This window comes from Pangasianodon hypophthalmus, chromosome 25 (genome assembly GCF_027358585.1).
Source record: "Pangasianodon hypophthalmus isolate fPanHyp1 chromosome 25, fPanHyp1.pri, whole genome shotgun sequence".
Classification (NCBI taxonomy): domain Eukaryota; kingdom Metazoa; phylum Chordata; class Actinopteri; order Siluriformes; family Pangasiidae; genus Pangasianodon; species Pangasianodon hypophthalmus.
The window spans coordinates 5,356,999-5,384,996 of record NC_069734.1 but is presented as its reverse complement, the minus strand read 5'-3'; the positions used below and the strand labels follow the sequence as shown (position 1 = coordinate 5,384,996).

The 27,998-nt window shown below is 37.1% G+C and overlaps 2 protein-coding genes across 2 annotated transcripts in view; both read right to left on the bottom strand.

Annotated features, from left to right (window-relative positions):
* slc6a2 (solute carrier family 6 member 2) overlaps positions 1–3,780 on the bottom strand; it is a 28,590-nt gene extending 24,810 nt beyond the window's left edge. The window contains exons 1-2 of the mRNA XM_026937573.3: positions 3,666–3,780; positions 2,807–3,277 (exon numbers count right to left, since the gene is read on the bottom strand). Coding sequence (XP_026793374.1) covers positions 2,807–3,074 — 268 coding nt within the window. The 5' untranslated portion in view covers positions 3,075–3,277; positions 3,666–3,780. The remainder of the gene's footprint in view (positions 1–2,806; positions 3,278–3,665) is intronic.
* Positions 3,781–13,379: 9,599 nt separating this feature from the next.
* On the bottom strand, positions 13,380–26,656 carry lpcat2 (lysophosphatidylcholine acyltransferase 2). Its single transcript, XM_026937759.3, has 14 exons — positions 26,403–26,656; positions 24,305–24,447; positions 22,583–22,800; positions 21,434–21,546; positions 21,000–21,060; positions 20,167–20,225; positions 18,445–18,479; positions 17,907–17,961; positions 17,436–17,518; positions 17,199–17,324; positions 16,184–16,337; positions 15,858–15,956; positions 15,453–15,594; positions 13,380–14,773 (listed from the first exon to the last, which is right to left on the bottom strand). Exons 1-14 carry the CDS (start codon positions 26,616–26,618, stop codon positions 14,592–14,594), a joined length of 1,686 nt encoding a protein of 561 aa, XP_026793560.3. The 5' UTR covers positions 26,619–26,656; the 3' UTR covers positions 13,380–14,591.
* Between the last annotated feature and the right edge of the window lie 1,342 nt (positions 26,657–27,998).

Genomic DNA, 27,998 nt, shown 5'->3' with positions numbered 1-27,998 from the left:
AAAGATACTATGTTTACACTGATACTGCATTATAAGTACACAGCAACACTTGTACAGTACTGCTTCTTTAACGAACAACACGGCTCAGGACTATCCGTATCCTACAGTAGCTAACTTCATGTGTCGCTTTCCCATCGGTTAAATCTGAAAGTAGGAGGAGCTTGTCTGGAGGTTACTGGATAGTGAATTGACAAGAATAATCAGTAAAATAGTGCTCAAAATTCTAATTATTGAATTTACGATTTGAAATGAAACCAGGCTTGTCTCCATTGGTGTTAACATGTGTGGTGCTAATGTGTTGCTCTGTTATAGAGTTAAATTACCCATGAGACACAGTGAGCTTGTATTAATGACAGCACACAAAGATGATACTTTAATGCTTAGTGAAAATAAAGAGGCGCAAACTTTCATTTAATGGTTGCCTACTCTCTGAAACACGGCCAAGGGTGCCAATACTTTAATCTTTTGCGAAAATACAGAGCAAACCTTACCAGATAAAACACAGTGGCTCAAACAAAGTGAATAGGAAGCTATGTAGGATTCGTCCCAACTGGAAGACTGTGGATTTTATTTGGATCACAGAAAAGAAAAGCGGGTAAGTAAATAAAACTGAATTTGAATCACGAAATCGCTGTTAAGGTTATTGAAACGTCTGCCCTCTTAAATCTGCCAGAAAAAAGACTTTTCAGAAAAGTGAGAAACTTTGGCAGTCACTGCACTAGCCTACATTTTGATTTTTATGTTGTTAGAGAAGCAATTCCTGGCAGAGACATTAATCATAATGCCTATGTGACTGATCAATGGTCTGCGACTTTTTTTTTTTTTTTTTTTTTAGCTCTACTCATATGTCTAGGCTTGGTTTGTATGGTACCTGGGCAAGAAAGGTAACCAAATGCTGCAAGGGTGCTTAACCACTTCCTGGATCGGCAGTAGAAATACCTACAACGTGGAGGATTATGGCTAATTTGCCGAGTCGGGCTGCACCACACCATCCATTGGAAAAGTTCCTAACGTGTCAAAGTTAACGCTAAAAAATAAAGTAAAATAAGCACTAAAAGAACCTTCTTTGAATAGCTTGTGTCATGTGAGTTCATGTAACATATGGAACAGTTCAACTACATAAAACTGTAAAAATTCATCACACATTCATCTCTCTGCATGAAGTTTGAAACAGTTCATTCTCTCAGAAGACTATCACTGGTTTTCGTCTAGCAAGAACGCTGTTTTCTTTTGAATTACTTGAATTTTTTAACAACATTTTAATATGCAGACAGAATAAATGGCACATCTGTACTGTCTGGAACAATTACAAGTTAAAAGTGCTAGAATCTAAACCTCTAATAGTGTAACAAACGCTAAAAGTACACTAAAATCGTGTTTATTATGACTTCATTTGGTTATTTGTTCTAATCACCACAACACTTTTTCTCCTCTCTTTCTGCACCACTAAAAAAAAAAAAAAAATCTTTGCATGCTTGATTCCATCCCTGGAAATCTGATAAGTGCAGGAATCCATCAGGGGTCATTAATAAAGCCTCTGGTCTTTACTTTTGACACATTTCTTACATCTTAGCTCCACATTAGGGCACTCACTAAAAAGGCTTTTTTCCAACTTCACAGTATTGCTCAACTCCTCCAAATGCTGAACACAAAATATGCTAAAACTTTGGTCCATGCTTTTTTCACCACTCGTCTTGACTACTGCAGTTCCCTTTGCATTGGCGCTCCAGAGAAAACCACACAACACTTTGATACACACAAAATTCCTCATCCATAATACAAAATCCGCTCACATCACTCCTATACTCTATCGTTTTCAGTCTGCGTCCAATGCAAACTCCTGTTCTGACTGATTTCTGTGCTCTTGCATCCCTACATCCATGTTCATACTCGCAGGTCCTGGGATCCTCAATGTCCCTATGAGTGTAAGTTTGTCCACTATGGCTGCAGGTCCTTTAGTGTCTTAGCACCTAAACATTGCCACACTACTTCAATCTCTCCAGGATTGCTTTTCCATCTCTTCTTTTAAAAGTGACCTGAAAAATTTTCTCAACACTTTCATCTGTCTTCCTCGTCTAGTTTTTTTTTTTTTTTCTTCAGCATGTAAATCCTGTGTTTTGTTAGTGTGAGATTTTCTTGTGTGCTGTAAAGCAACCACAGGTTTGAGAAACTTATCATTATTACCACATGACATATCATGTGGACAATGCTAATAAACTCTTCTATGTGTGGTGAATAATGTGAGAGGAAATGTCCCTTATCTTTTGCTGTTCATTCTTCTACTGAACTGTAGATAAGTGTGTGAGTGCTGGAGAGCGATCTCAGATGGTCTGCACTGTTATTCTATCTTTTGCTTATTTCTCTGTCCGTTTATTTAACTCAGACTTTAGATTCAGAGCAGTTGTGTGAAAATGAAATGGGAAATTTCGGCCCATGTTGGACCCCTTCTAGTCCAGAACCTTCGCTGTTGTCTTTTTCTCCTTGTGTCTAAAAGTATTATATATTTTAAAAGTTCTGATTATAGTTGAATGCAATATTTGTTTATAACTCATAACCTCCTTGTATATACATATATACTCTTGTCACTTTGGTTTTGAACTTGTAGTCAGGTTTGTAGAACAGCATGCAAACAGTTTTGAACTAGTCTGCATAAATGGTAGAGGTCATGTGATTAATGTGAGGAAGATTTTTTTTTTTTTTTTGTGCAAAAATTGCATTGTGCACACTTCTTAGCACTCCAGTGCACACAGAGCGCAGTTGTTAGTGAGTGGCATGCATCATGCAATGTTTCTTTTCGAGTACTCACCTCCGCCGTTTTTGTAGCACAGATAAGGGAACCTCCACACGTTGGCCAGGTCCACGGCGAAGCCGATGACGGAGAGCAGGAAGTCCAGTTTCTTGCCCCATGTCTCGCGCTCCGGCGTCTCGGTGCACGTGCGCGTGCGGGTGCTCGTGTACTGCAAGCCGTTGCGCTCTTTGACCAGGATGAGCTCCACATCCTTCTTCTCCACGGCGTACGGTTTGAGCGGGGCCACCGACGCCAGCTTGTGCTCGGGCATCACCTGCACGTTCATGATGGCCGCCGGTGTGCACGCGCTGCCTGGGGAAAGGCGGGACGGGTGGCCGGCGCTCGAGTCCGCACTGGCGATGATGATGATGATGATGTTGATGTTGATGATGAGGATGATGAGGATGCTGAGGAGGAGGACTTTGAGGAAGAGGAGGGTGATAAGGACGTGTTTTTGGTCTTGGCTTGCCCGCTCCTCTGCTTCATCAGCTGTAGAAGAGAGACAGAGGAAAGGATGAGGGAGAAAAAGTTACTGAACTGATAACGTGTGATAAACCGAAAACGCACGAGAGTGCTTGTTTATGAATTCATTCTCAAGATATAAAGTTATACAGTTACAAAGTTCGCGTGTTAAAATGAAAGCCTAGTGGTTTAAGCCAAATGTTCAATAATTAACATCTGCAGATCACCAGATGTTAATTATTTGTTGGTGCGTTAACAGCAGTAAGTTCTCGCGCGTGCCGCTGTGCAGGAGCCAATAACACTAACCCATAACCCATTAGAGATTAACTGCTCTGGTACAAATGAAGCGCTGCTAAATTAAAGTTCACGTCCATTGGTCGAGTAAAGCGCATGAAGTCGAGTTTAAAGTCCGTACTTGTGAGTCGGAGGTTGCTGGTCACAACCCGGCTGCTCGTGCGCTCCGGACGCGAATGAGAGGCTGCTGCCCATTCTCCCAGAGCCAGAAGTGTCCCCTCCCTTAGAGCCCAGGACTATTTAAACTGACATCCTCCTGTTTTTCCACGTGATGCCTTATATCTCAGCATGCTTCGGATCCGTTTCTTTATTTCTTTATTTCTCTTTATTTATTTATTTTTTCCTTTTTTTTTTTTAGAGTGCAATAAATCAATAAATCAAGTCATTGCAAATATGACAATAATTAATTGCATTTTTTTTTTGAGTTGATGCTTTTTTTTTTTTTTTAAACTTTCACATTCTCAATGTATGCATTTATTGATTCATTTATTGCTTTATTTATTACACTCAGGCAATCTTTATTTACTGTACTCCTGCCAATTTCCCATGTGATAAGCCTATTGTGTTTAGTTACTTATAATATTTTAATTATTTAGTTATTTGGGTTTATTTAGAGTGTAATAAATAAATTATAAGTTATACCAATAACTTACAATAAGACAATTAAAAATATATTTTATTTGTATTTTTATTAATATTTTTATTGTTATTTTTATGGCTCCACTCAAAGCATCAAATAAAAAAGCATCAAAAATATATTTTTTAATTTACTATTAGTTTTTTTTAATTTTATTTTATTTTATTTTATGCATTGATTTATTATTATTATTATTATTATTATTATTATTATTATTATTATTATTATTACACTAGCCTAGCTGGGCTAAAAATAATGATCTAATAATAAATTTGAAAATCCAGCCCTGGGTCCAATAGGGACCAACCCTTGTGCATGGGTTGGTTTATCCCAGTAAAGTTGGATTAAAATGTTGACGTAGCTTGCTGACTTGTGGGTAAACATCACTATCACTGGGCTTTAGACACTAGTGCTAGCCGATAACCCAACATAATATTACAGAAAATCGGCAAAGTCATTTTTAAGTAGCTAGAAGAACTGATAATAGTTATGTAGCAGCCCAAATTTGGTAACTTAAAATAAATATAATTATGAGAGAACATCAAGCCAAAAAATTATTGCCTACATAACATCTAGAAAAAAAGCTCAACTAAATTAGAACATAAGTTAAATGTGAACAAAAACTAACATTTCTTGCAATTTCAGCTGATTTATTTTACAGACTTTTTCCGGTTGCCGCTCTGCCTCAACAGGCACTGTGGAAAATTCTAGAAAATGAATCTTGACGCAATGTGCCTGTACGTAAGTACACTTCAAAAATTCTGCCTCAAACTAATCAGACTACTCTTCAGATGTTTTACAATGCATGTCAGGAAAGCAAACACTTTTATCCCACTTAGACTTTCAGACATTCACTGAAATGTGCCAACTTTGCATCTCAAGTGTTTTATATAGTGGTGGAGAGATTAGGGAACACAGACGTGCAAATGAACCCCAGTAAGAATGTGGGTGCAGTGCGGGTTAACCTTTGTGCCAGTTCCTATATTCTCACCAAAAGTTCTGCAAAAAAAGTAAATAGATAAAAACAAGTCCTTCTTAAAATTCTATAATCTTCCCTTTAATTGTATGTTTCTCTTCTCTTCTTCTTCATAGATTCAATTACCTGTTTTCTAAGAAGCAGTAAAAGCATTGTGTTCCATGTGTAATCGAATCCTGCACAGCTTTAGCCAAAGGCTATGATTTCTATTAGATATGGGTGATCAGTTCATCCCATTAAAGTCAATGAATGTTCATTTAAAGCTTTCCAGTGCTTCTTTTATGAAACCTTTACAGGCCTGTTTTTGTTGATACTCTGGCAAAGATTAGATCATATAAGGAACCTGGTTACGCAGACTGATTTATGCACTCATTAAGGGCATTTTCTCTCTATGGGAACAGGAATTTGTTCATACTTCTTCAGGAAGTTGCCATACAGATGGGAGACGGCGACCCCAGCAAAGAGCAAACAAGACGTTCTCGCACCGTGGCATACCCCAAACACGGATCCTCCACCATCATCAAGCCTGTGAGCGCTATCCTTTTCCTCAAAAGCCGTGCTAATGCAGTCATAAAAACTCATAACCATTTTTATAAGACAACAGCAACAACAGTTTTATACATAGTGCTCTTATTTAAACTTCGGAAACATGATATTTAGAAATGGTTAGAAGTGGATATGATAGTAGAAGTATTTTCATGTGACTGCTGATCAGTTTCTTACAAAAAAAAAAAAAACTGTTTAACCTATGACCTTTGAAAGAGAAATGCCTCTCATGCGTACAAAGTGGTAACATCAATTAGTAGGAATTTGGATTTGGGTTAGTTCTGGATTTGCATTTGTTCTTATGAGTGATATGAAATCAAGCAAAACCCTACTTTGTTCAACTTTATATAAATTTGTCATGAGGTCAGGTCATCATCATGAGACAGAGATGGCAAACACCACATTTGAGCAAACAGCATACATTTTACGACTTTGGCTTTTTAAATACTGAGTTTGTAGAGATTACATATTGCCTTTTGCCCATGTTTGATATGTGGGACGTCTCTAGTATATATAAGCCTTAGGGATCGGCTTAAACAAAGCCTGTAGTGTATATGCAAATTAACATTTTGGTAAATGTTAGCTTTTTCAGAACAATGTTGTCAAGTTTCTTTATGTTTCTTCTATGTAATGTCCATCCACAGAATTATAGGCAAAGCAGGATTAAAGATAAAAAGCTAAGAATGACCAAAATAAAAGGCAAGAGGTAGGTTATGAGAAAGTTTTTTTTTTTTTTTTTTTTTTTTTAAGGAGATGGTCCATAAAATGCTTGACACTGGTTTGGAGAGAGTATATATGGCAGGTGTTGGAGAGCCTTGGGGCACTGGGTGAAAGGTTGATCATTAAGCTAAACAAAGAGCAGACCTGCATTTTTTTTTTCTAAATTACATTACTTCCAGTAGCCTTTCAGATCAAAATCGCAGGTTTCCAGAATCAGCCAAAGAGCTGTTCGAAACAGGAAATGGTCTATATGTTTCCTGTAATGTGCAAATCTGTGCATCTCAAGTTATATGAAAAGATGAAAAGATACATAGGTTGAGTTTAAGGTTTGGAGTGGAATTCACTTTTGTATTTTTCCTACTTCACTGATATGACCTTAAATCCAACCTCATCAGTATTTCTTGTTTGAATACATATATACAAATTTCTCCTGAGATAAGGTTGATGAATTGAAGACACAGTCCAGTAAAATGTCTGCTAGGCTAAAGTCATATAGCATATAGGATTATAACAACAATAAGATTAAAATTTCTTTGTTGCTCCTTTTAAATACCTTTTTCCCCCATTTTAGTAGCTTTTGCAGTTTAGTGAATCAGCCAAATAGCTCTCTAAAAGGTTAAACTATGCTTAATTAGTGCTTTTGTTCGTCAGAGAGTTCACACCATCACTTGGCCATGTCAAACTGTCAATCAAATCATCTGCAAGCTTTATTGAAATTGATCGGTGTTACCCTGATACAAAACACATGTGGTCCAGAGCATAAACAGTGCATACTCGAAGGGATATGTGAAAACATCAGTGTGCTCCTGACGTTCAAATAAAATCAAAGTAATATACATTTCATTTAATGAAAAGAAAAAAAAAAAAAGGTAATGAAGCATTTTCCAAATGCAGCCTTTCTTTTGCACTGAGAACATACTGAAGCCTTCACCTTACATGTAAACAGTGTGTCATTGTCCAAAGCAAGTTTATTTGGATGTTTCAGATTATATAAATGGCCCACAAAATGAGATTATTACCCTTAGTTACTTCATTACATTTAAATACACATAGTTTTAAAATCAAATTAAATGACAATATAATAACAACATAATAACATCAATGAGAAGCCTCTTTGCTTATAGAATATATGGAGTTAATTATCTAATTTCAATCCTACAGATATGATACAGTATAGGGAATTGATGCCATTAGGTAAATTAAAGAGAAAGAGCAGAGGTTTGCAGAAGGTTTTAGAAGGAATTAGTATTGTATGTTACACAAATACTGTTGTTTTCCTTGACTACCAACATAAAATACTGCAATACGTCATTGTTAAATTGATCCATGTGTCTCTGCTTGCACAAATGTGATGTGCAAAAGAAAGACAGACCCAGTGAAAGGTCCCCTATAGGTTGCTAGCAGGAAACTAGCTGTGTTTTGAGAAAATAGTAATACATTTTTAATGGAGTGATCCCACATACAAGGTCTAGTTTGGCCAGAAATCAATCACACTGTAGCCCTTTAATACTATTCATAAATTTCATAAAATAAGAGCTATGCCATTTCCTATAACAGCTTCTTATACCAAAAGATTTCATATCATTACTTGCGCTCTCCAGAGAACATTAAGTTGCCCTTTATACTCATATAATCCGAAAGTTGTCATATTGCTGGGTACATTTAAGTAAGGAATAAAAGCATGTGCTGGTATAGGAAAGTTTTTTTAAAAAAATATCGTGAATCAGATTACTTTTTCTATAGCAGCATGTTCCAAAGTATTTTAATTCCTCTTATACAAATTTATTATCCATCTTATACCAAGCCATTTGCCAATGACTATGTTATTTATTAATTAAAAATGACATGGTGTACTTGTTCCAGTGAATAGTTATATCTAATAAGACATTGTACAAGTTCTGTGAATCAAGTTAGTTCCTATTCTCACTTGTGTTATAGCATCTATAAACGGTCTTTCTTTCTTTTTGATATAAACAAGTGATTGGTCTGACCATAGTGCTGGCTGCAAGACCTTTAAGAATTTAACAGTGCATTGAACATAAAAATGTCTGATTTATAGAGGGAACGTGCATGCTTAGTGTTAAGGTTTACCCTGTGTCTGGTTTTGTGACTATTTTTATCACATTAACATTAAAGTAAAAAGAATCCTTCCTTTTTGAGGAGTGGAAAAGCATCAGCTGAGGGAGCTAGAGAAGGAAAGCTGATTCCTCCAGACCACTGTACTGGTCTTATTTTTGTCTCTACAACACTAATAGATATATCTATCTTATCTTTGCTTTGAATATTGCCATAGTGAATCACTTAGCTGCAAATATGTGACCCGTCATCAGTGAGACACAAAGGTTAAGGTTAGGATTAGGAGCGGGGTTAGCATTTGTTTCGAATCACATCCCTTTTGCTGATCCAAATTCATACAAATGTCTCATGAGATCAGGTTTTGGAGACGGAAAAGTACAAAGCTGTCACTAAAACATTTTATTATCATTTGACTCCTTATCATTAGTTATTCTCTCCTAAATTATCTTAAATTCATCCAAATAATGCCTTGAATGGAATGTTTTTATCTGCGGTGGAATTGAACAATAAAGTAATCACTGGAAATATTTCTCTGGAACTCTCTAAAAGTGCTGAGACATAAACACAAGTGGAAAACCACAAGCATTAACAATGATGTCGTTTTGAACTCTTTTGTAGCTTAGCTTGCTCATCTGTATCTGGGAGTTCCTTTAATTTGGAAATCACTGTATAAACATTTCCTCACTCTTTCCTCAGAAGAAAAGGACTGTATGAATCAGCATGGTGTCGTCCAGAGGTTTGAGGAAGGGCTGTCCTTTATTTGTGCTTCAGCCTCCGGGAGGTGCCGTTATGGCTTTTGTCCCTTCTGCCCGAGGTCAAAACTTTTTCCTTACATCAAAGATCAGTAAGAGTGCTACAAGTTGTGTTTACTCAAGAAGGCTGGGTTTGGGGAAGCTGTGGGTGGCTGGGGTATGGCATCCATACAGTATAGTACAGAAAACACCCACCCACAGAGACACATTGAAAAGTGCTGTGAGGGTAGAATACAGTGATGCTCAAAGTACTGAAGTAAAATGCGATACGTTTCACAATTACTTACCACCACCTTATATTACATTTAATCTTACAGCTAGAACTACAGCACAACACATGACATACCCAAGCATACCCATTATATAAAATAGGAATATAACCAAATACAAATACATTATTTGGATTGAATAGAATATGTGTTCTAAACAAATACAAATATGAATAGAAGGTGCACTATTATTATTATTATTTATTTTTTTTTAGACAGCTTGGATCTGGTTGAGACTAAAGTTGTGCCTTGGGATAACAGAGGATGCAATAAAATTATCCAAACCACACATTTTTACTTTCCATTTGGTTTTAGCGATTGGTCAGATATTAAACTAGTACTAAGACTTATTGATGGTCTTTATTAACTTCCTGGTCAGGGTCAGAGTGGTTTAAATTAAGCTACAGTAGTAGGTTAGCTCCAACTAGCTCCCTGAAGGACTAGTGGTTAGGCCACAGTGCTTTCACTGCTGTGGGCCGGGTTTGATTCCCGGCCAGGGAACTGACCCCAGCCACTGGAGTTGCGTGCAACAGTGTGTTATCAGTGCTGGTCCCAAGCCTGGATAAAACTGGGGAGGGTTGTGTCAGGAAGGGCATCTGGTGTAAAAACTGGGCCAAATCAAATACACGGACCAACGATCTGCTGTGGTGACCCCTAACAGGAGCAGGCGAAAGAGAAACAACGAAAGTGCAGATCCAACTAAATTTGTTAGAATTCTTTTGGTCATTGCAGGCAGGTACAAATAAAAGTAATGATTGGAATGTGATTAAACACAGTCCTGCACACATCTCTCGAGTGATATGAGGCTGAGGAACTGTCAGAGCCAGAATTCACAGACCATGACCATTTGTTTGTTTGTTTGTTTGTTTGTTTTCCCCCCCACCAAATATTGTCTAGAGTTTCGAGGGGCAAGGTGGTAGGATTTCAAGGGGCAAGGTGTTATCAGAATACAGATTTGAATGTATTTGTGTCAGGGATTTGTAGAGGCAGTGGTGGAGATTTGTGTGAACATTGCAAACAAACAACAAAAACACTGAAAACAAGAATCAAAAACCTGAACTAGAGATACAAGGCAAAACATACAGACTATTTTCGAGACTAAGGTACAAATAGCAACACACCAACACGAAAATAAAAGCTTGACAATGACACACTTACAAACTAGACTTATATAGAGGTGCTAAATCAGGGTGAGACGAGACACAGGTGATAGTGGTTAGGACATATGACATGCTGGGCCTGATGGGAAATGCAGTTCAGCACCCTTTGGGCTCTACCATGACACTTTGTATGCTAAAGCATTAAGAATTCCCTTAACTGGAACTAAGAGGCCCAATCTTGTCCCAGCATGACAATGCCCCAGTGCACAAAACGAGGTCCATAAAGACATGGCTTTGCGTGCTTGGTGTGAAAGAATTTGAGTGTCCTTCACAGAGTCCCAATCTCAACCTTCATCATATGGTGTATTTTAGATGAATTTAGCACAACATTAAATACATCCCTCTATCCAAAACAGCATTTGACCAAAATCTTAAACTTCTCCTGATACATGATGGATGCTCCATATAAAAATGCAATCACTGATATTGTGACGTTTAAGTAGTATTTTTGGAAGGAGTCTCCAGGGTCAGTGCTTTGCAACAGTCAGAGTTAAAAGTGTAACTTTTAAACTTTCCAACACAGGAAACTCTTCAGGATGGAGGATGTTGCACTCTGTAACATGACAAGCTAGATTTTTTGTCTCATTAATTTCAAGAGGGAAAAAAAAAGAGATTCGGGTGAGGTAAGTGTAAGTGACAAGAAATAATTTGATTCGTGGACATTCTACAACATTAAATGTAACTGTAAATGGATAAAAAGGATGATGTGTCATTATTGGATTCACAGCTGAATACAAATAAATGAGAAGGCAATGGATGCATGCAACGTCTCCTATACTTGCAGGGTGAGTACGATTAGCTTGCTGCGTTTTGCGACTATTTGGCTACTTGTCAATTAACTGCTCATCTTGTCGGTGTTGACCTTTCTTTAGAAGAGCATCAGATCAGTCTCTTCTTCATCTGTGTAGGCAGACACCGGCTCACCCAGACCCCTTTATCCAATCCTCATTTGGTTGGTGCAAATCAAACCTAATTAGTGACATTGATTGTTTACGATTTGACTAGACAGCTTTAACCTGAGGCTGCTCCAAAATGGATCCAGCAATATAAAGGAGAAGCACTGAGAAATAGAGGGAAAGGGGGAGAAGAGGCAGCAATGTTATTTAATTGATTCCATGCCATCTCATCAATTGTGGTTAAAATGAAATGGGCTTTTTTTGTCTGAAAAGGTTAAAACAAATTGACGGTGGAAATCGCAGCTGGTGATCACAGTGTACCGAACAGCAGGGATTTAATGAAGTGAGCTTCATGCCATCATTCATCCAGCAGGGCTTGACAAGAGAGAACATCAGTCTTCTGTAGGACGCCGCCATCATCATCATTGACCCTGGAAATTAATATTGTACATGCACTAATTTTCAGAAAATCATTTATTATATACACACTACGTGTTCAATCACTATCTTTCTTTTAGCCTTATTCTGACAGACAGTATGGCATAGTAACAAATCCCCTGTCCAACATTTTGTCATTATCTCCAAATACGTCTGCTAAATTTGGCTACCCATCTTGTCGGTGTATTAAGAGTAATATTTCTGCTCACCTGATAAGGCAATATCAAAATTTTATCATGCAATTTAATGTTTCAGATTTGATTTAACCTGTGATAGAGGTAGAATCTACCATTCCACAAGTTAGGCTGAATTCCAGACGGCTTCCTGTTCACTAGGTTGTAAAATTTGTGTATTGCTCCACAGTGTGTTCATGTCAAATCAGTATTATGAGAGTTATGAGCTTTTGACTTGTGAAAAGTATTCACATCTTCAATGAACTTGATTGAACATATATTTCCATGGGGTTTTAGTAAAGACCATATACTAATAAACGTAATAAATAGTATGTTGGAACTTTTTATATTGCAGAATTTTGTTATTCTATGAGCAAAATTTGTAAAAATATTGTTCAGCTAACATTTGTGTGAGTTGCCACAGAAACAAATCATTTCCCAATCTCAGAATATGTACAGCTCATTGAAGAACCTCATAGTTATCTCCTAGTTAACGTGAATGCACTGTATATGTACAATAAAACACACAGCCACAGTGATTTTGCTGTAATCTAAAATTTAAGTATTTGCAAACATTTTCATCAGACGTTTTCATATTTTCATCATGTATGTTTAAGTATTACTTAAGAAAAAATGGTTAATCTAAATTATGATCCAGTCTACAGAACGAAACACAGAATGATTAAAAGGCAGCAAGACTATTAGAATTCTCCTTTGGGTCACATTTTTTCTTTCATAACTCCTCTGTAAAACATTCTGTATACCTTTGACCCATCTTTCAAACAGAGACAAGGATTAGCATGCACATATACTTTCCTATAAATACTTTTGGTTTTTATAGGCTCTGGATAAATTACAGGCTAGTGATATGTATGCTTGGCTTTGTATCATTTTGTAACATTTGGCCTTTGACTTTGAACGGTTGATGATTGCACACACACACACACACACACACACACCTGCACAAATATTTGGAGAACTCAAAGACGAAAGATTGCTTGCATGATCTTCAGGCAGTCAGGAGGTGAGCAATGTAAGTAGAAGTGTAAAATGGGTTTCTGGTGTCACCTGGTGGAAGACTGCAGAATAATATTCACTAAATATTTTTAGACTCCACAAGAGTTTCCTGTGTGTGTCTACTGGCAACAATCTTCCAGCTGTTTATGCAGTACAACTGAACACAAATCACACCTTTAAAATTGATGTAGTTTTATTGTAAAATAAGCAGAGTGCTTAAAAAAAGACAGTCTGTAACCAGTAACAGTCACAATCTTATAAACTGGCCTATTTTTAACCACTGGGGATGAGATTAAGAGAGAATGGAGAATGTTAACTCTTTAATATGAATGCAAATACAATGTTTCCACACCAAGGCCCCTAAGCAGTGAGAAAGAGAGAGGGACGTAGGGAAAAACAGGCATCAGGTAGAACACATGGGGATTTTGATACACTCTCGGGCCAGAGCTCAACTAACTGCTGGCTCTTTTCAAAAAGGACTCATCATTCAGTGATAAAAATTGCTGTCAATTGCAGTTTAACCTTCAAAAACATAGTTAATTTCTCAGTTATTCACTTTAATGCATATTATTTAGTATCAATGAATTATTCATAACTGCAGTGAAACTTATAGGAAATGTGTGTAGTTACAAGAGTAAGGAATGTAGGTCTGAACCCACTGACAGGTCCTTGGAGTTTCATGGGTTAATCTTTATAACTGAGTCCAAAAGGAGGAGTTAGAACAGATAATAATAAGAGGTTGGAGACTTGTATAGCTGCAAAGGGTGAGCATACGAGTAAAAAAAAACTATATCACATTGAAATAATACTAATTTAATATTATTCGCTGTTAATATATTCAACTACATCAACTGACCATTTTTGTTACCTGTGAAACATAACAAACTAAATGTCTTGTTACTGTGGATACAATGTCTTCATTTTGCCCTATGGGTATGCAGACATTTGCACTTGACTGTAAACTTAAACAATGATCATGCATTAGCTGGCTTTGCAGTGTTCAAAGGACATTTTTTTAAGTTGCAAACTTTGTAGTATTATTGTTTTCTTTGTGTAATAAGAAATAGTTGTGCATCTCTGGATCACGAAAAGTCACAGTGTTATAATCACAGTGGCAAAATGCAGTAACACATCAGTCTTTGCATGCATTTAATAAAATTTAAGCAGGTAGTAACATCATCTAAAACTGGGGGGAAATGTGCATATATTTAATGATTTATTGCAAATCCATTGTATTTGCTCTGGATGCTGCTGAGGCATATGAGAGTCACAGGATTTTACCCAGAGCAATAGCTGTGTTTCAAATCAAGGAAAAAAGCAGCAGAAATCTGCTTTTCTGTTTGCCTCACAATGTAATTGATATGGCTTTACTCTTGATATAAGGCACTTAGTCATCTTTTTTGTCCAAATTACACTCTTCCTGCTGCTCAGTGGGGGGAATCGTAGATGAGGAAGTGAGGTGCGAGATTGGTCCTTCTCCCAGGAGGCACTGGTAGCGCTGGAGCTCAATGTATGTTGTGAAGAGTTTAGCGTACTCGGGGTGTGTGTAAGCAAAGGAGAGAAACTCATCTAATGAAAAGATGACAGGGAAGAAAAATCTTTTAGTTATAGCATGTCAAACATATTGTATACTCTAAATACACTACCACTGATCTTCTGGAGTTTCTTAAGTATTGTAAGAGTTTAATCACAATTAGTGCAACAGAACATACAAAATTATATAAAGCAGAAGTTAAGTAAAGGAAGCAAAATATTTGTGGCGCTTGGTCACTCTCAGATCCTCAAGAGACTCTAAATGAGTATTTTATTGGACAAACATGTTAAGCCTACAGAAAAACAAGATTCATAGACAGTGCTAGTTTTAAGTATAAAACAATTATGTGGTGTCTAATTAGTGTGATTTTTTTTAACCTTTTCTAATTAGATTAGATCTAGATTGTTAAAATAAGGTCTTTTCTAACATTTCTCAATTCACTAGACATTAATAAACATTTCTTAAATTTTTGTACTATACATGACAATAAAGGCTCTCTTTCTTTCTTTAAGATTTAGGCTGTGTGTTATATAAGGTCATCAATTCATTAAAGAACATAACATGAACATGGAATTCTGAGTTTTCGACAAACTGTAAGATGTAAAGTGTCACTTTGAATCTATTTTCCCCATTTCAAACTGAGGGAAATACAGATTAAAAAGAAGAAAGGCAAGAACGGTGCAAACTTTTGCACTGCGCAAACTGTATACTCACCATATGTGATATGACCTGAACCATCGATATCGATTTCATTGAAGAGTTTAGTGACATCGAGATCGCAGACACCGAGAGTGGAGCGCAGCAGGCTAGCAAACTCATCTCGAGTTATGCTCTTGTCCTCATCTACATCAAAAAGCTGAAGCGAGACATCACACAGAGTTACTGTACTGCTATACATCATATTTCCGGCATCTTTACCTTTACACTGTTCAAAAAGGTATTTCAAAAATACAAAGCCCAATGATTAAGCTGTGGGATGGTAAAGTAAAATGAAAAACATAATGACTAGAAATATGGGAAGTCTTATTATCTAAGTCTTATCTAAGTCGTATCTAGTCTTATCTAAATTATAGTTTAGTTCATAAAATTATCAAATGCATGTAAGGAGTGGGCATGTACCTTAAATGCTGTCTGGATCACTTCATCTGTGTTCGCTGGTCGACACAACACTGTCATACCGATGACATATTCTCTAAAATCAATGGTGCCATCCCCGTCCTGCAGTGTAACATGGTAAATGATTTATTAAACCTACTAAAATTTATATGCACCTACCTCACTATAGTATTGTCGAATTCATGAACGGATTCTGTATTGTCAATACTTTTATTGAGGATCATAAGATATAACTGGATATTAGTACTTAATAAAGTAAATAAATAAATAAACACACACACACACACACACACACAGAGAGAGAGAGAGAGAGAGAGAGAGAAACACACCCTGTCAAAAAGAGCAAAGAGCTCCTGAAGCACAGGGCTGATGGGCAGTTTGAGAAAACTAGCGAACTCCTCGATCCTGATTCGACCTCCTTTGCACGACTGGGCGATGGCAGCAAAATTCTCCAGCTCCTTCTGCATGTTGTTCCATTTCAGACTGAGGGAAGTTAAAAAGAATTAAAAAAAAAAAAAAAAAATGTGATGTACATGGGCCCTCAGTCCCCTCAGAAGTCCTGTCAGATTAGCTCCCTTTAGCAAGTTGGCTAGTGTTAGCAGTATATTGTATAAACAGTGATGTACTGTATATGACCCCTCAATCCCCTCAGGAATTTTGTCAAATTAGCTCTTATTAGCTAGCTGGCTAGTGTTAGAAGTATAGTGTATAAACAGTAATGTACAAGGGCCCTCAGTACCCTCAGGAATCCTGTCAAATTAGTTCTTATCAGCAAGCTGGCCAGTGTTAGCAGTATAGTGTATAAACAGGGATGTACAAGGGCCCTCAGTACCCTCAGAAATCCTGTCACACTGGCTACTGCTAGCAAGATAATTACATCTGTAAAAATATATAGTGTATGTATAAACAAGTGCCAATTAATTCTTTCTTCAAACATAAAAGATTCCCTCTGTGGTTTCTCATCTTCTTTGTATTCATGTAGTTTAAGATTTTGTTAAAGGATCCAACATTCAGAAATCAGAAATTTAAAAAACAAACAAAAGAAGATTTTTTTTTGACCACTGATTAGGAAATTAGTGTCCATGACATTTTACCTATATAATGCTGGTTTCTGTGCAGTGATGATCATAACTTAAGTGTACATGCTTATAGCTGTCCTGACCTGAACCTTAATGTAATAGAGATGTGCATATTCAGTGTTAACTCCTCCCTGCACAGGCTTCACTCTGAATATTCCCCAATTTTATATTAACCCAAGTCATTATAATGCTGTAAGATGCATCGATATACATACAATATTAAGTAGTACAGAGAAAGCAGTAAAGTCCAAACAATGTGCTATACTTAAGCTTTCTGCTAATCTTGGTGAACTCCACTAGCCCCGCCTCCATGGGCAGAGTCAGCTGCCCTGCTGAGATCATCAGCCGACAGTCCTCAAAAGTATGATCAGTTATGGGCACGCCCAGAGCCCTGTCAAACCACAAAGTTTCATCAGCACCGACTTATTCATAAGTGCATACCAATACTCACAGCACAGACCCTTGGATCCAGTGCAAACTTGCACTTTATTTTATTCCTTACGCTGCCATTTGACTCCTCAGAGACTGTGCAAATTTTATGGGGTTATTTTTCTCTTCTTCATTGGGAATATATGGAGGAAGGAACTGAAAGAGAGAAAAAAAAGCACACTTACAAGAGATCATACATACATGCTGTATACATTTCAGAACAAAACTGTCAACATTCACATGAAACCTCATGAATTTTCAAAGTTCAAGTAAATAGAAATCAACATTCAATAAGATATTTAAGCTACATTTTTATATAAATGTGAAACTGTCCTTCATGTGTCTTCTTCTGAGTTCTTAGAATAAAGTCTATTTCTGAGGCTATGGAATATTAACGATAGTTATCTCTGAATAAATCTTCAATTGGAAAGTACTCTGCAAGTTTCAGTTGATATGTCTTCTGATGCAGTTTGCATATAAGTTTGATAGGCAGGGGGTCTGCAAAAGAAGTTAAAACAGAGAAGTAGACTCGGAAATGGCTAACCTCAATTTCCACCGTTGTATAGAGCTGACACAGGGTGAAGAGAACCAGGGTCCGACTGAAACAGGAAGCAGCGATGATGTTACTACACTTTTTCAAGAAGGAACTAAAACCACATTATATATTCAGCATTAAGCACAACACTGACTCAATAGTTGTCAGTTTGCGTTTCCTCAAGAAATCTGTAGTGATATATGGATTTCAAGCAAGTGTGGGTATACCTTGGACAAAAATAAAAAATAAAAAGCAAAATAAAAGCTTTGAATATGTCATTGTCCCACCTCTGTATTTATACATATTGGGAACACAAAATAGGAAAATGCTTGCGTTGCTTGTCCAGTGAGGATTATTCCCTGGAAATTAGGACTGGAAAGTATGACAATTCTCAGAGCTCATTACAGGGCTAAAATACAACGCAGTTATGTCAACACTCTAAGAGAATATTTTATGTCTAGAGCTGAGCAGTGGGCCAGATGATGTGAGGCTAGACATTTTAAACAACTTAAGTCTGTGAACTGTTAACTGAACCTTCTGCACTTACAATGAAGGGCCTTGCCATGTCCATGTTACTGTGTCCTGAGGAGCAGAAAAAATGTACACAGATTAGTATAAGATACATTGTTGTTGTTTCATCTGCTCCCGTTACGGTTGGCTATAGCAGATCATCGGTCACATGATCGCTTTGGCACAGGTTTTTATGCCAGATGCCCTTTCTGACAGAACCCATGAGGCTTGGAACTGGCACCCAGAGTACCTGGGTTGGTTAACTACCCAGGAACCAAACCCAGGCCACAGTAGTGAGCATACGTACACCTTATCCACTAGACTCCCAAGGACCACTTCTAGTTGGGCCTAGATCATATTTGCAATGCAAAAAAATTGTGCCTTTACCTTCTACAACCAAGTTCATGCAACCTTATTAAGTGAAATTTAGTGAATAATAATCACAGTGAATCACAGGAAAAAAAAATATATATATACACTTTTGAATTGCCATCATTATCTAAGGTTACATAGTGCTGTAATGATGAGTGGTAACGTTATCTGGGCATATTTATTAAGATATTCAGCGAAGGCATATGCTTTAAGTCCAATTTTACGATTCAATTAAAGAGCACAAATGATTAAACTACAGTTAACTCCAGCAAGAGAATTTATCTGGCACTGCAAGCTCATACAAACAATACACACATTTCATGAAACACAATTACGAAACTACTGTATGCTTGTTTTCTCCTGAATGTCATTCAGTCCACTTATGACAGAAAATTCTCCAGTCATTTATCTGAAATGAAGTACTTTTCAAACCTGGATAATACAAATTTATTGAAAAAAAAAAAAATCAGATTTCTATAGTACTTCTGCTTCCCTAAAGTATTATCTTTCAGAATAGTCCCCTACCTTAACACATGGTCGTAGTATTGTAGTATTGTCTTTGTCAGGGATTTTGTGGAGGTAGGGGTGGACAAATCTGTAGCCATGGTGTCTAGGACAAGTACATTTCATGCCTGCCTTTAGGTTTAACAACCAGAAATAACTACTTATTACTAACTTTCACAAAGGTTTGGAACCTCGATGGTGTAATTGTAGTGTGTGATTGTAAATCCACACACACACACATCGGCTGAAGTGTAAGCTGGTTGATGGTAAATGATTTTTATTAGAGGGAGTAACGAATAACGTGACCTTGTGTAAACATACGTAGAGAAAACAGACATTGGAGATACTCAAATGATACTGTATCTTTTACATGTGATGCAAGGACAGACAATTCCAGCTGTCCTAGCTGAAATCTTAAACAACAGCTTATAGATTTTTTGTTGATGGTGCAAACATGATGTGCTACATTGGCAACTTTGATAGAAGAGGATAATAATCCTATATGCATTCATTTCTCTTAGTCTGTATTAATGTACTTAACTAGCTAACTAGCTCATCATACACTGTTACATTATTCTAGCTACCACTTTTTAGCCTAGTCATTTATTTTTCCAGGGAACAAAAGCATGGGACTGGACAGCACATTGGAGCTTTCACATGCCTGGTGGACTAGATAAAGAATTTATGATTTGTCAAGCCCTGTGGAATGCAGCTTTGACATTACAACAGATGTGTGATATGTGGTTAAGTCCAATCAGTAGAATTCCTTATATCATAACAAGAACATTTCTTTCTTTCTTTCTTTCTTTTTTTTTAATGGGCTTTTGGTTGTGGTATGTAATGTAGATGTGTAGTCTGCACATCTTCACTGGAATCAACTTACCAGTTTATTGGGGTATCTGATAAGCACTGGCTGAACAGGGACCCCTGGTAAGAAAGCACCTGAAAACAAAAAGAGAACTAAGTGACAAGACTTCTCTCTCTCTCTCTCTCTCTCACTCACACACACACCCACACCCACCCACACACACACATTCGGTGAGTTTTTTTTACATTCCAATTTTCAAACACACTCACACCCTTCGAACACACTGTGTAAATGCAAGTGTACAAAATGCATCACAGTTAACCCTGTCCTCACTGCAGTGCTCTCACTGGATACGAGTGCTGCTCTGGTAAATGTGCATCAGTAGTATGTATTGATCAGACTGTGCCCTAGATGATCTCATGTAATCAATCAAAATTCTGTAGATTATATGGCCTCAGACAAATTCAATCAGTATAAGCATTTTGAGCTGACTGTCTGTAATGCTTAAATAATCTAAAATATGATTAACTAAAAAATAATGTGTTCTGTACAGTATAGTATAGTATATGAAGGATGTGTCTGGTACAAAAGTCTGATCTAAAAGATCTGTTCCTGTTTTAACTTCTTCTGCAAGCAAAAATAAACACTGAAGTCAGTTTCATTACATACATTCAATTCAACTCTGGATGTTGCAATGTCCCTGTCCACCAAAGGGACATTCTCATATTACTTTATATAAACTGCAACCACTTGTATAAGCTTATTTACTTATTTATTTATTTGTTTGTTTATTTATTTATTTTTGACTTAGGGATGACTTGCATATATCAATGCTAAGACCAAAAAATCATTACAAAATATAGATACACATATAAGTACATGAGTTACATAAGAGTGTGCCTTCTTACCTTGTTTGAAAGTAATGAGACAGGATCTGTTTGTGCATGTTCCTTCTGGGAAAATCAGCAACTGAAAAATATTGAAGATAAAGTCTGTGTGGATTTAGAATGTATTATGTATAATAATTTTGCTTATCTTTTAATCAGAGTCAATCCAAGGTAATGTGTGGTAAACCATACATAATGCTTATTTTCATACTAACAATTAATTTATGTTTTCACTGAAGCACTTTTAACGCACGGCAGGGAAAAGCCAGGCATTCTTTCTTCTTATACAGGAAGTTGGGTTCTCCAAAGACATTTCATAGTAATTTCCTGCTTTTGTAACACACAGACTCAACTTTAAAATCTCCTGTCTAAAGACAGACTATACAATCTGCTACCTCATACTTACGCATTCACGTAAACAAACAGTATAATGCAAGGCATGGATTTATTCTGACCTGTGGCCAGCGGCCTTCAGATCTGGCCCGGTTGTTGATGTCCGTGATTGTGTTTTTGCGTGAGTCTGGGTCTTCCCTTGAGACGACGACAGGCTGCAGGCAGCGCAGAAATCCTAAAGGACACACATACATATGCCCAAACTCTTAACTGCATAATACAACATACAAACATCAGATGATTTTTGTGCACAAAATCTGTATAAAGGTATTATAGTAGTCAAAGCCCAATGTACCCTTCCACCAATTCAATTTCACTCCATCTTTTTCTGGCTTTAAGTAAGAAATAAAACATTTGGGGGCTTGCTGTTCTAGGAATATAATCAGCAACACAGCCAGTGATGCGGTCAGATGTGAAGTGGTACCACTCAGAATTTTATTATTTTCCTATAACATCATGTCCCAAAGTATTTTTCCTCTTACATCACAGCAATCTGCCAATAAAGACATTTGTTTCATTAAAGAACGGCATGTCATACTTTTTATCTGTTTATGGTTACATTTAACGTTGGCAGTTACAAAGTGCTGATACTGCAGACTCCTTCCAAAAATGCTAAATAAACATCTTGTTGCAGAAAACTTCATCATATCAATGATTATGCATGATTTTTTGGCTCGCTCTCTGAACACCAAGTCCCTTTGTAAGTTGTTACTATAGAATTGAACAAGTAGAGAATTAGAACAAGCACATAAATATAAACCTGCAATTTGTCTTGCTGCTGGAACTGTCAGATATACTATTAAAGAAAATTAACCCTTTCTACCCAGTCAGATTGAGCATTCAACAGCTCTATGGTATAAGTAAATATATTAACTATAGCTTTTAAAATATATACCCCATTTGTTGGGTAACCTTGTGATGCCTGAACAAAATATTCTATAGATTTTATAAGGTTAAAGATCAGTTACTTGGAAAACAGTTTTAGTCTCTGGAGCATTGTTTAACCTGATTACATTCCTACTTGATCCTAAATGTGGTCGGTAAAGAATTCTAATTCCAAACATTTATAACCCCATTAATGATGCAGGCTCAGTTTGATATCAGCTTTAGGTTTATAAATAGCCTTTATTCATCACACAGAGGTCTTTATTCCATATTCAAATTACAGACAAAAAATGGTGATGAAAGATAAGCACTCGTCTGTTACTTACGGCCGAACATGGGAGGAAGTAGATTCTCAGTGCGGGATACAACAGATGGCATGCCTGACACAATGCAGGTGATAGAGTCAAAGAACGAAGAATGAGGAGCCACAGCAAGAATCGGAGCCTCGGTGCTGGTTACCTGTTTCCCCTTGACTATGACGCGAAAGCCCATCATAAAGAAACACAGCCGGCCCAGAACCACCATCACTCTATGACACATAAAGCTACACAAACATACACACAGTCATGCATGAGCAGAAACAAACATACACACAAGTGGCAGCATCACTTCCTTTGCTTCTGTAATGCAGTGCATTCATTTGAGTAGCAGTCGGTTTAACTGTAGATCAGGAGGGCTGATAACCTTATTAGATAAAATACCCTATCTTTACACATGTCTAGTTCTTTTTATTGTGTATATGAAGTCTGTGAACTTCTAGCATTTGGAAAAAAAGACCCTCATTTTGATTTCCATCTTAAGACACAGATGCTTTAATAAAAAAAAAAAAGACTTCTAATCAGAGGATTAGTGTTCACCAGGAATCTTGAAGTATTAGCTCCAAAAACAAATTATTTTTGGAATGAATTATTCATAAATAGCAAACATTTTCTGTATATCTCTGACTTTGCCACATCTAACAGCATGTTGTGGACTACTTTAGAAATAATATGCCAAGAATGTGTGATTTCCTATGCACCTATACTTAGACAGGAAGAAGCCTTATCTCAAATTACCCCTTTCAACGCATGCCACGGTTCCCAGCGTGCTAAGCAACGCTTGTTTCTCTGTTTTCCACGTGTATTTGTTATTTTGACTTTGTTTTCCCCTCCCTTTCATCATGCATTATCTATGTCACCTGTAAATCATTTCTAGTTAATCGCAGTGTATATACACTGTGTATATATTTACAGTTTGCGTTCCTAGTTCCCACTTATTCTGGTTTCTCATTTCTTGTTTTATGTTTCCCAATTTATTTATTTATTTATTTTTTATTTTTTTGCAGATGTAACCCTTTTTAACATTCATCCATTAAATCCTTCATGCAGTTGTATACTGTGTTTGAGTACTTTCGTGTTTTGAGTTAATACAGGCTCTTCATGGACATTATATAATGCCCATTTAAGCTCCATTTATTAATCTCACTTTCAGATAAGAAATGGTATTTTAAAAAACACTGTCCAGATCTGAGAATTAGTATTCACAAGAAATATCGAAGTAAGCATGGAATGACATCCTCCGTCTTTTTGACCTGTAAGATAAATCTCTTCTAGATTTTTATTTTAATTTACATTTTTTGGAATCATTTGTACACATCAAAACAACACTTTTTTCTGTGTATCTCTGACTCTGGAGTATCTAACAGCATTCCCTGGACTATCTTAGAAATCAATATGCAAAGCAAGTGGGATTCTCTGGAAATAGTGTTTCCACACTTTGAACAAAGTAGGCTTTTATTTACAATAGATAAACACTTCCTTGTTCCTGGTGACCCAGAGTATGATCCACATCTTTATACATTGTTTCATGAACCTGCTCAAGAATAATGTTTATAAAGAATCAGGACACATTTAAGCACATATCAAAGCCCAATTATTAATGAGTACATGATGTAGTGTATTTTTCTTATGATTGCTACATCCCATTAGATGTCAGTAGGAATAATCCTACTGCTGTCAAATGATTAGTGCTTGTAGATGTGGACATTTGTAGTGGATAACGATGCTTACCTCCTCCAGCCTGTGAAAGGTTCCAGCTCTCCTTTGAGAGGACGGTTGAATGTGATTAGGGTAGAAACAAGCCATGCTACCATAAGAACCAGGAAGAGGAAGACAGAGCGCAGTGGCACGAGGATGATTCCCAGAAGAAAACACTAAACACATGAATACACAAAAGACACAGAAAAACAAATATGGTAGTCTGTTGTTTTGTACCACAGTGGAAAAAGACATATGGCTGGAATCTATAGCTTTTGGACTCACTTGAAGTGAAGCAGTTTGATATCAGTATTGGGACTGATACTCATCTGAAACACTGGATCGGTATCAGTGGTTCAGTTTGATGCACTGACATATTTTTTAAAGTGACCATGTGTGATGGTCACAATATCAGGAGCTAAGCGGTTAATAAGAGGACTGATGCAGTATTGTTGAAGCAGTATCGTTGTATTTTACTAAATAAATCTCAAGTGTGTGGCAGATCTTCAACTATCCAGTTTTGGTGAGCCGTTGGATCCTGATGTAGTCTTCTGCTGTTGTAGCCCATCCAACTTAAGATTAGATGTGTCATGGGCTCTGACATGCTTTTCTGCTCACCACAGTTGTAAATAGTGGTTATTTGAGTTACTGTAGCCTTCCTGTCAATGCAAACTAGTCTGGCCATTTTCTTCTGACTTCTCTAATCAACAAGAACTGTCGCTCACTGGATTTTTTTTTTTTTTTTTCGGACCATTCTGTGTAAACCTTGTGTTGTGAAACCTCCGGACAGCATCAGTTTCTGAAATACTCAACCCATCCCAGGGCAGTGATGGCTCATGGGTAACTGATCAAAAGGTTAACCCTCTCTGCTCCAGGCGTGCTGTATCATGGCTGACCTTATGTTCTAACCCCAAATTGCTAACAAGCTGGGATATGTGAAGAAATAACTTTGAAAGAAATTCACTGTGCTGTAAGGTATATGTGACAAAGACAGGCTTCTTCTTCTGGTACCAACAACCGTGCCATGGTCAAACTCACTGAGATCACATTTTCTGCTGTTGGTTAACTGAACATTAACTCAACCTCTTGACCTGTATGTGCATGGTTTTATGCATTTTACTGCTGCTTTTTACTGCTGCATTTTACTGATCGGCTTATTGGATATTTGCATGAATGAGCAGGTGTATATGCGTTCCTAGTAAAGTCAGCTGTGTGTATACAGTATGTGAACAACATGTGAAAAAGGAATTGTTCATTTGAGAAATTTGTGTGAAAAAAATACATGTGAAAAATTAAATGTATGTAACAATTGCATTTGAAAAGAAATAAATCATGGACTCTAAGAAATAAATTGAACTGTAACTGTTAAAAAAAACTGTACTTCTTGTTGCTGGGGGATCTTTCGTAGCTTTAATATGTATCTTTATCATTTTGCGAAGGTGCATATTGTGGTGCTTTAGCTTTTAGAATAAAACTTTGACAGTACTCCAGTGGTCCCTAAGGTATAATTATGTACCATAAATTATTTTTAAATGTATATTATATTCACATTTCCAGATAAAATATACAAAATTTACAAATGATGTACCCTCAATACTAGCACCCCAGCACAAAGAAAAGTATAGTTTACTATCTTTAATGCTCAGAGTGTGTGAAAAAATCATGTGACAGTAAAAACACATACTCTATATGTGAAAAGTCCACTACATGTCTGTGTATATTTCACATCATGTGCATCATGTGATGTTCATGTGCCTTTTCTGTCGTATAATAAGAACTTTTCTGTAGAGTTACAAGCCAGATCACTGCTACACATTCAAGGACACCAGTGAATGAGTGCACTGAGTGAGGACACGCCTTTCCTACAGCTGGAATGTGAGAATGCTCGTGCACACAAGCATGTAAAACATCTGCACGCTGTTCCTTCTGTAGAACAAACGAATACATGTGAATAGCCAGACGCTTTTTGAGGATTAACATGTGCGTGTGCACGTGCACGTGCATGTATGTATATGCACAGTCAGCGATGTACAGCACTGGATTTAACAGCATCCATGCATTTCCGTTACCGCGTCACCCAGCAGATGTTGCGTAAGTAGGCATAAAGAGAATAAACAAAAGCTGCACTCACTTTGATTTTGTCGCGTTTGGTCAGTTTAAAGTCCAGGCGGAAGGGATTGATGACGGCAGGGAGCAGGAGGGACTCCTGCCTGGGAAACACTCTTTTAGGAGGCATCTTCAGGTTAAGCGCATGATCCAGTGCGCCGACACATCTGTATGGCTCAGTAAGAGATGCACAGGCACTGCACTGCACTTCCTCCTCAATATCAGGAGCTTCGCACAGCATGCAACAACTATGCAACCTTTCTGCCCGCGTACTTCCTCCTTTTAAGGTGTTACCTCTCTGTGTCAATCTCCCATCGACCCGCCTAGCTTTAAGCCTCTAATCCTCTTCTGAGCTGCACAGACATGCATTTATCAGTTTGCTTAAAGGAGAACAGGTATAATGAGCCACTTACGTAATGGCACAGAAAAACACAAATGTGGATCTATTTCAAACAGTTGCTCTTTATATCTAGGGTTGTTATTCATATATACAGTGGGATCCAAAAGTCTGAGATCACACTGAAAATCTGGGATTTGTTTCCATTTAAAACTGGAAAGAAGCAGAAAGTTTTAGAATTCTGAACTATTTACACTAAAGAAAGTAAATGTTCACTATCTTGAATATTTTCATATTCAAGGTCCCTGTTTAAATGGCAGAAAATATTGTGATATTGAGCATGTTAACTGCTTTGCACAAAAGGTCAAGTTTTTCTTGAGTCTTATCCATTGCATTAAAGCACATGTTCAAATGACACTCCAGTGGATTTGATAGAACATGAATCAGATTTTTATAAACTAGCAAAGTCCACGCCAGCACGAATGCACTGTCATTATAGCAAAAGGGAGAAATACCAAATCTGAAATCCATGTAGATATTTCTAACTCAGGTTTCTGCTGAGAATATGATTAAATCAAGTTATCAAATTCTTACATTAAACAAATATGCAAAATAGAAGCATTTTCACTAGTGGTCTCAGACTTCTGTACCTCACTGTAAATAAATTAAAAGATTATGTGTTAACTAATAAAGTTTTAGAAGTATGGCCCATAAAAGAAAATGTCTTGTACCATATCATAACCCCAGGGTGAATTAAGCATGAAAATGAAGTCTAACATGTACCACGCTTAAAGGAAGTCCACCCTGAAACAATATTAATGTGTTTATATTGAAATATTTGAGACTTGCCTAGTGATCATGGTGCTAATTTGTTGGTTGGTGCCATATTTTCATTATTTCTGTGAGAAGGTTGTGATTGTCTGCTATGCTATGCTGATGTCAAAGGGAACATTGTTATTGTTAGTGCAGTTTACAATTGTGTTTAATAGGAGAAAAATGAACATGTAGCCTGTTTATTCAGGCCCCCTAGTGGTGTAGACAGACAGACTATTGTGCAAAAATACCTTTCGTGTAAAGAAAATAGCGACGATACCAGCAAAAACTGCATGTCAATTTTCAAAGTAATAAATTATCTATCCACAAATGAAATTTGAGCTTTCTCTGTCTCTTTCTTGTGGCGCATGCAATAATTGAGTTCCGGTGACATGTCGCCTCAGGTCTCGTTTACAGCCTACTGGAACTCCTGGTGTAACGTGGTCAAGTATTTGGGACATCATAAACCAA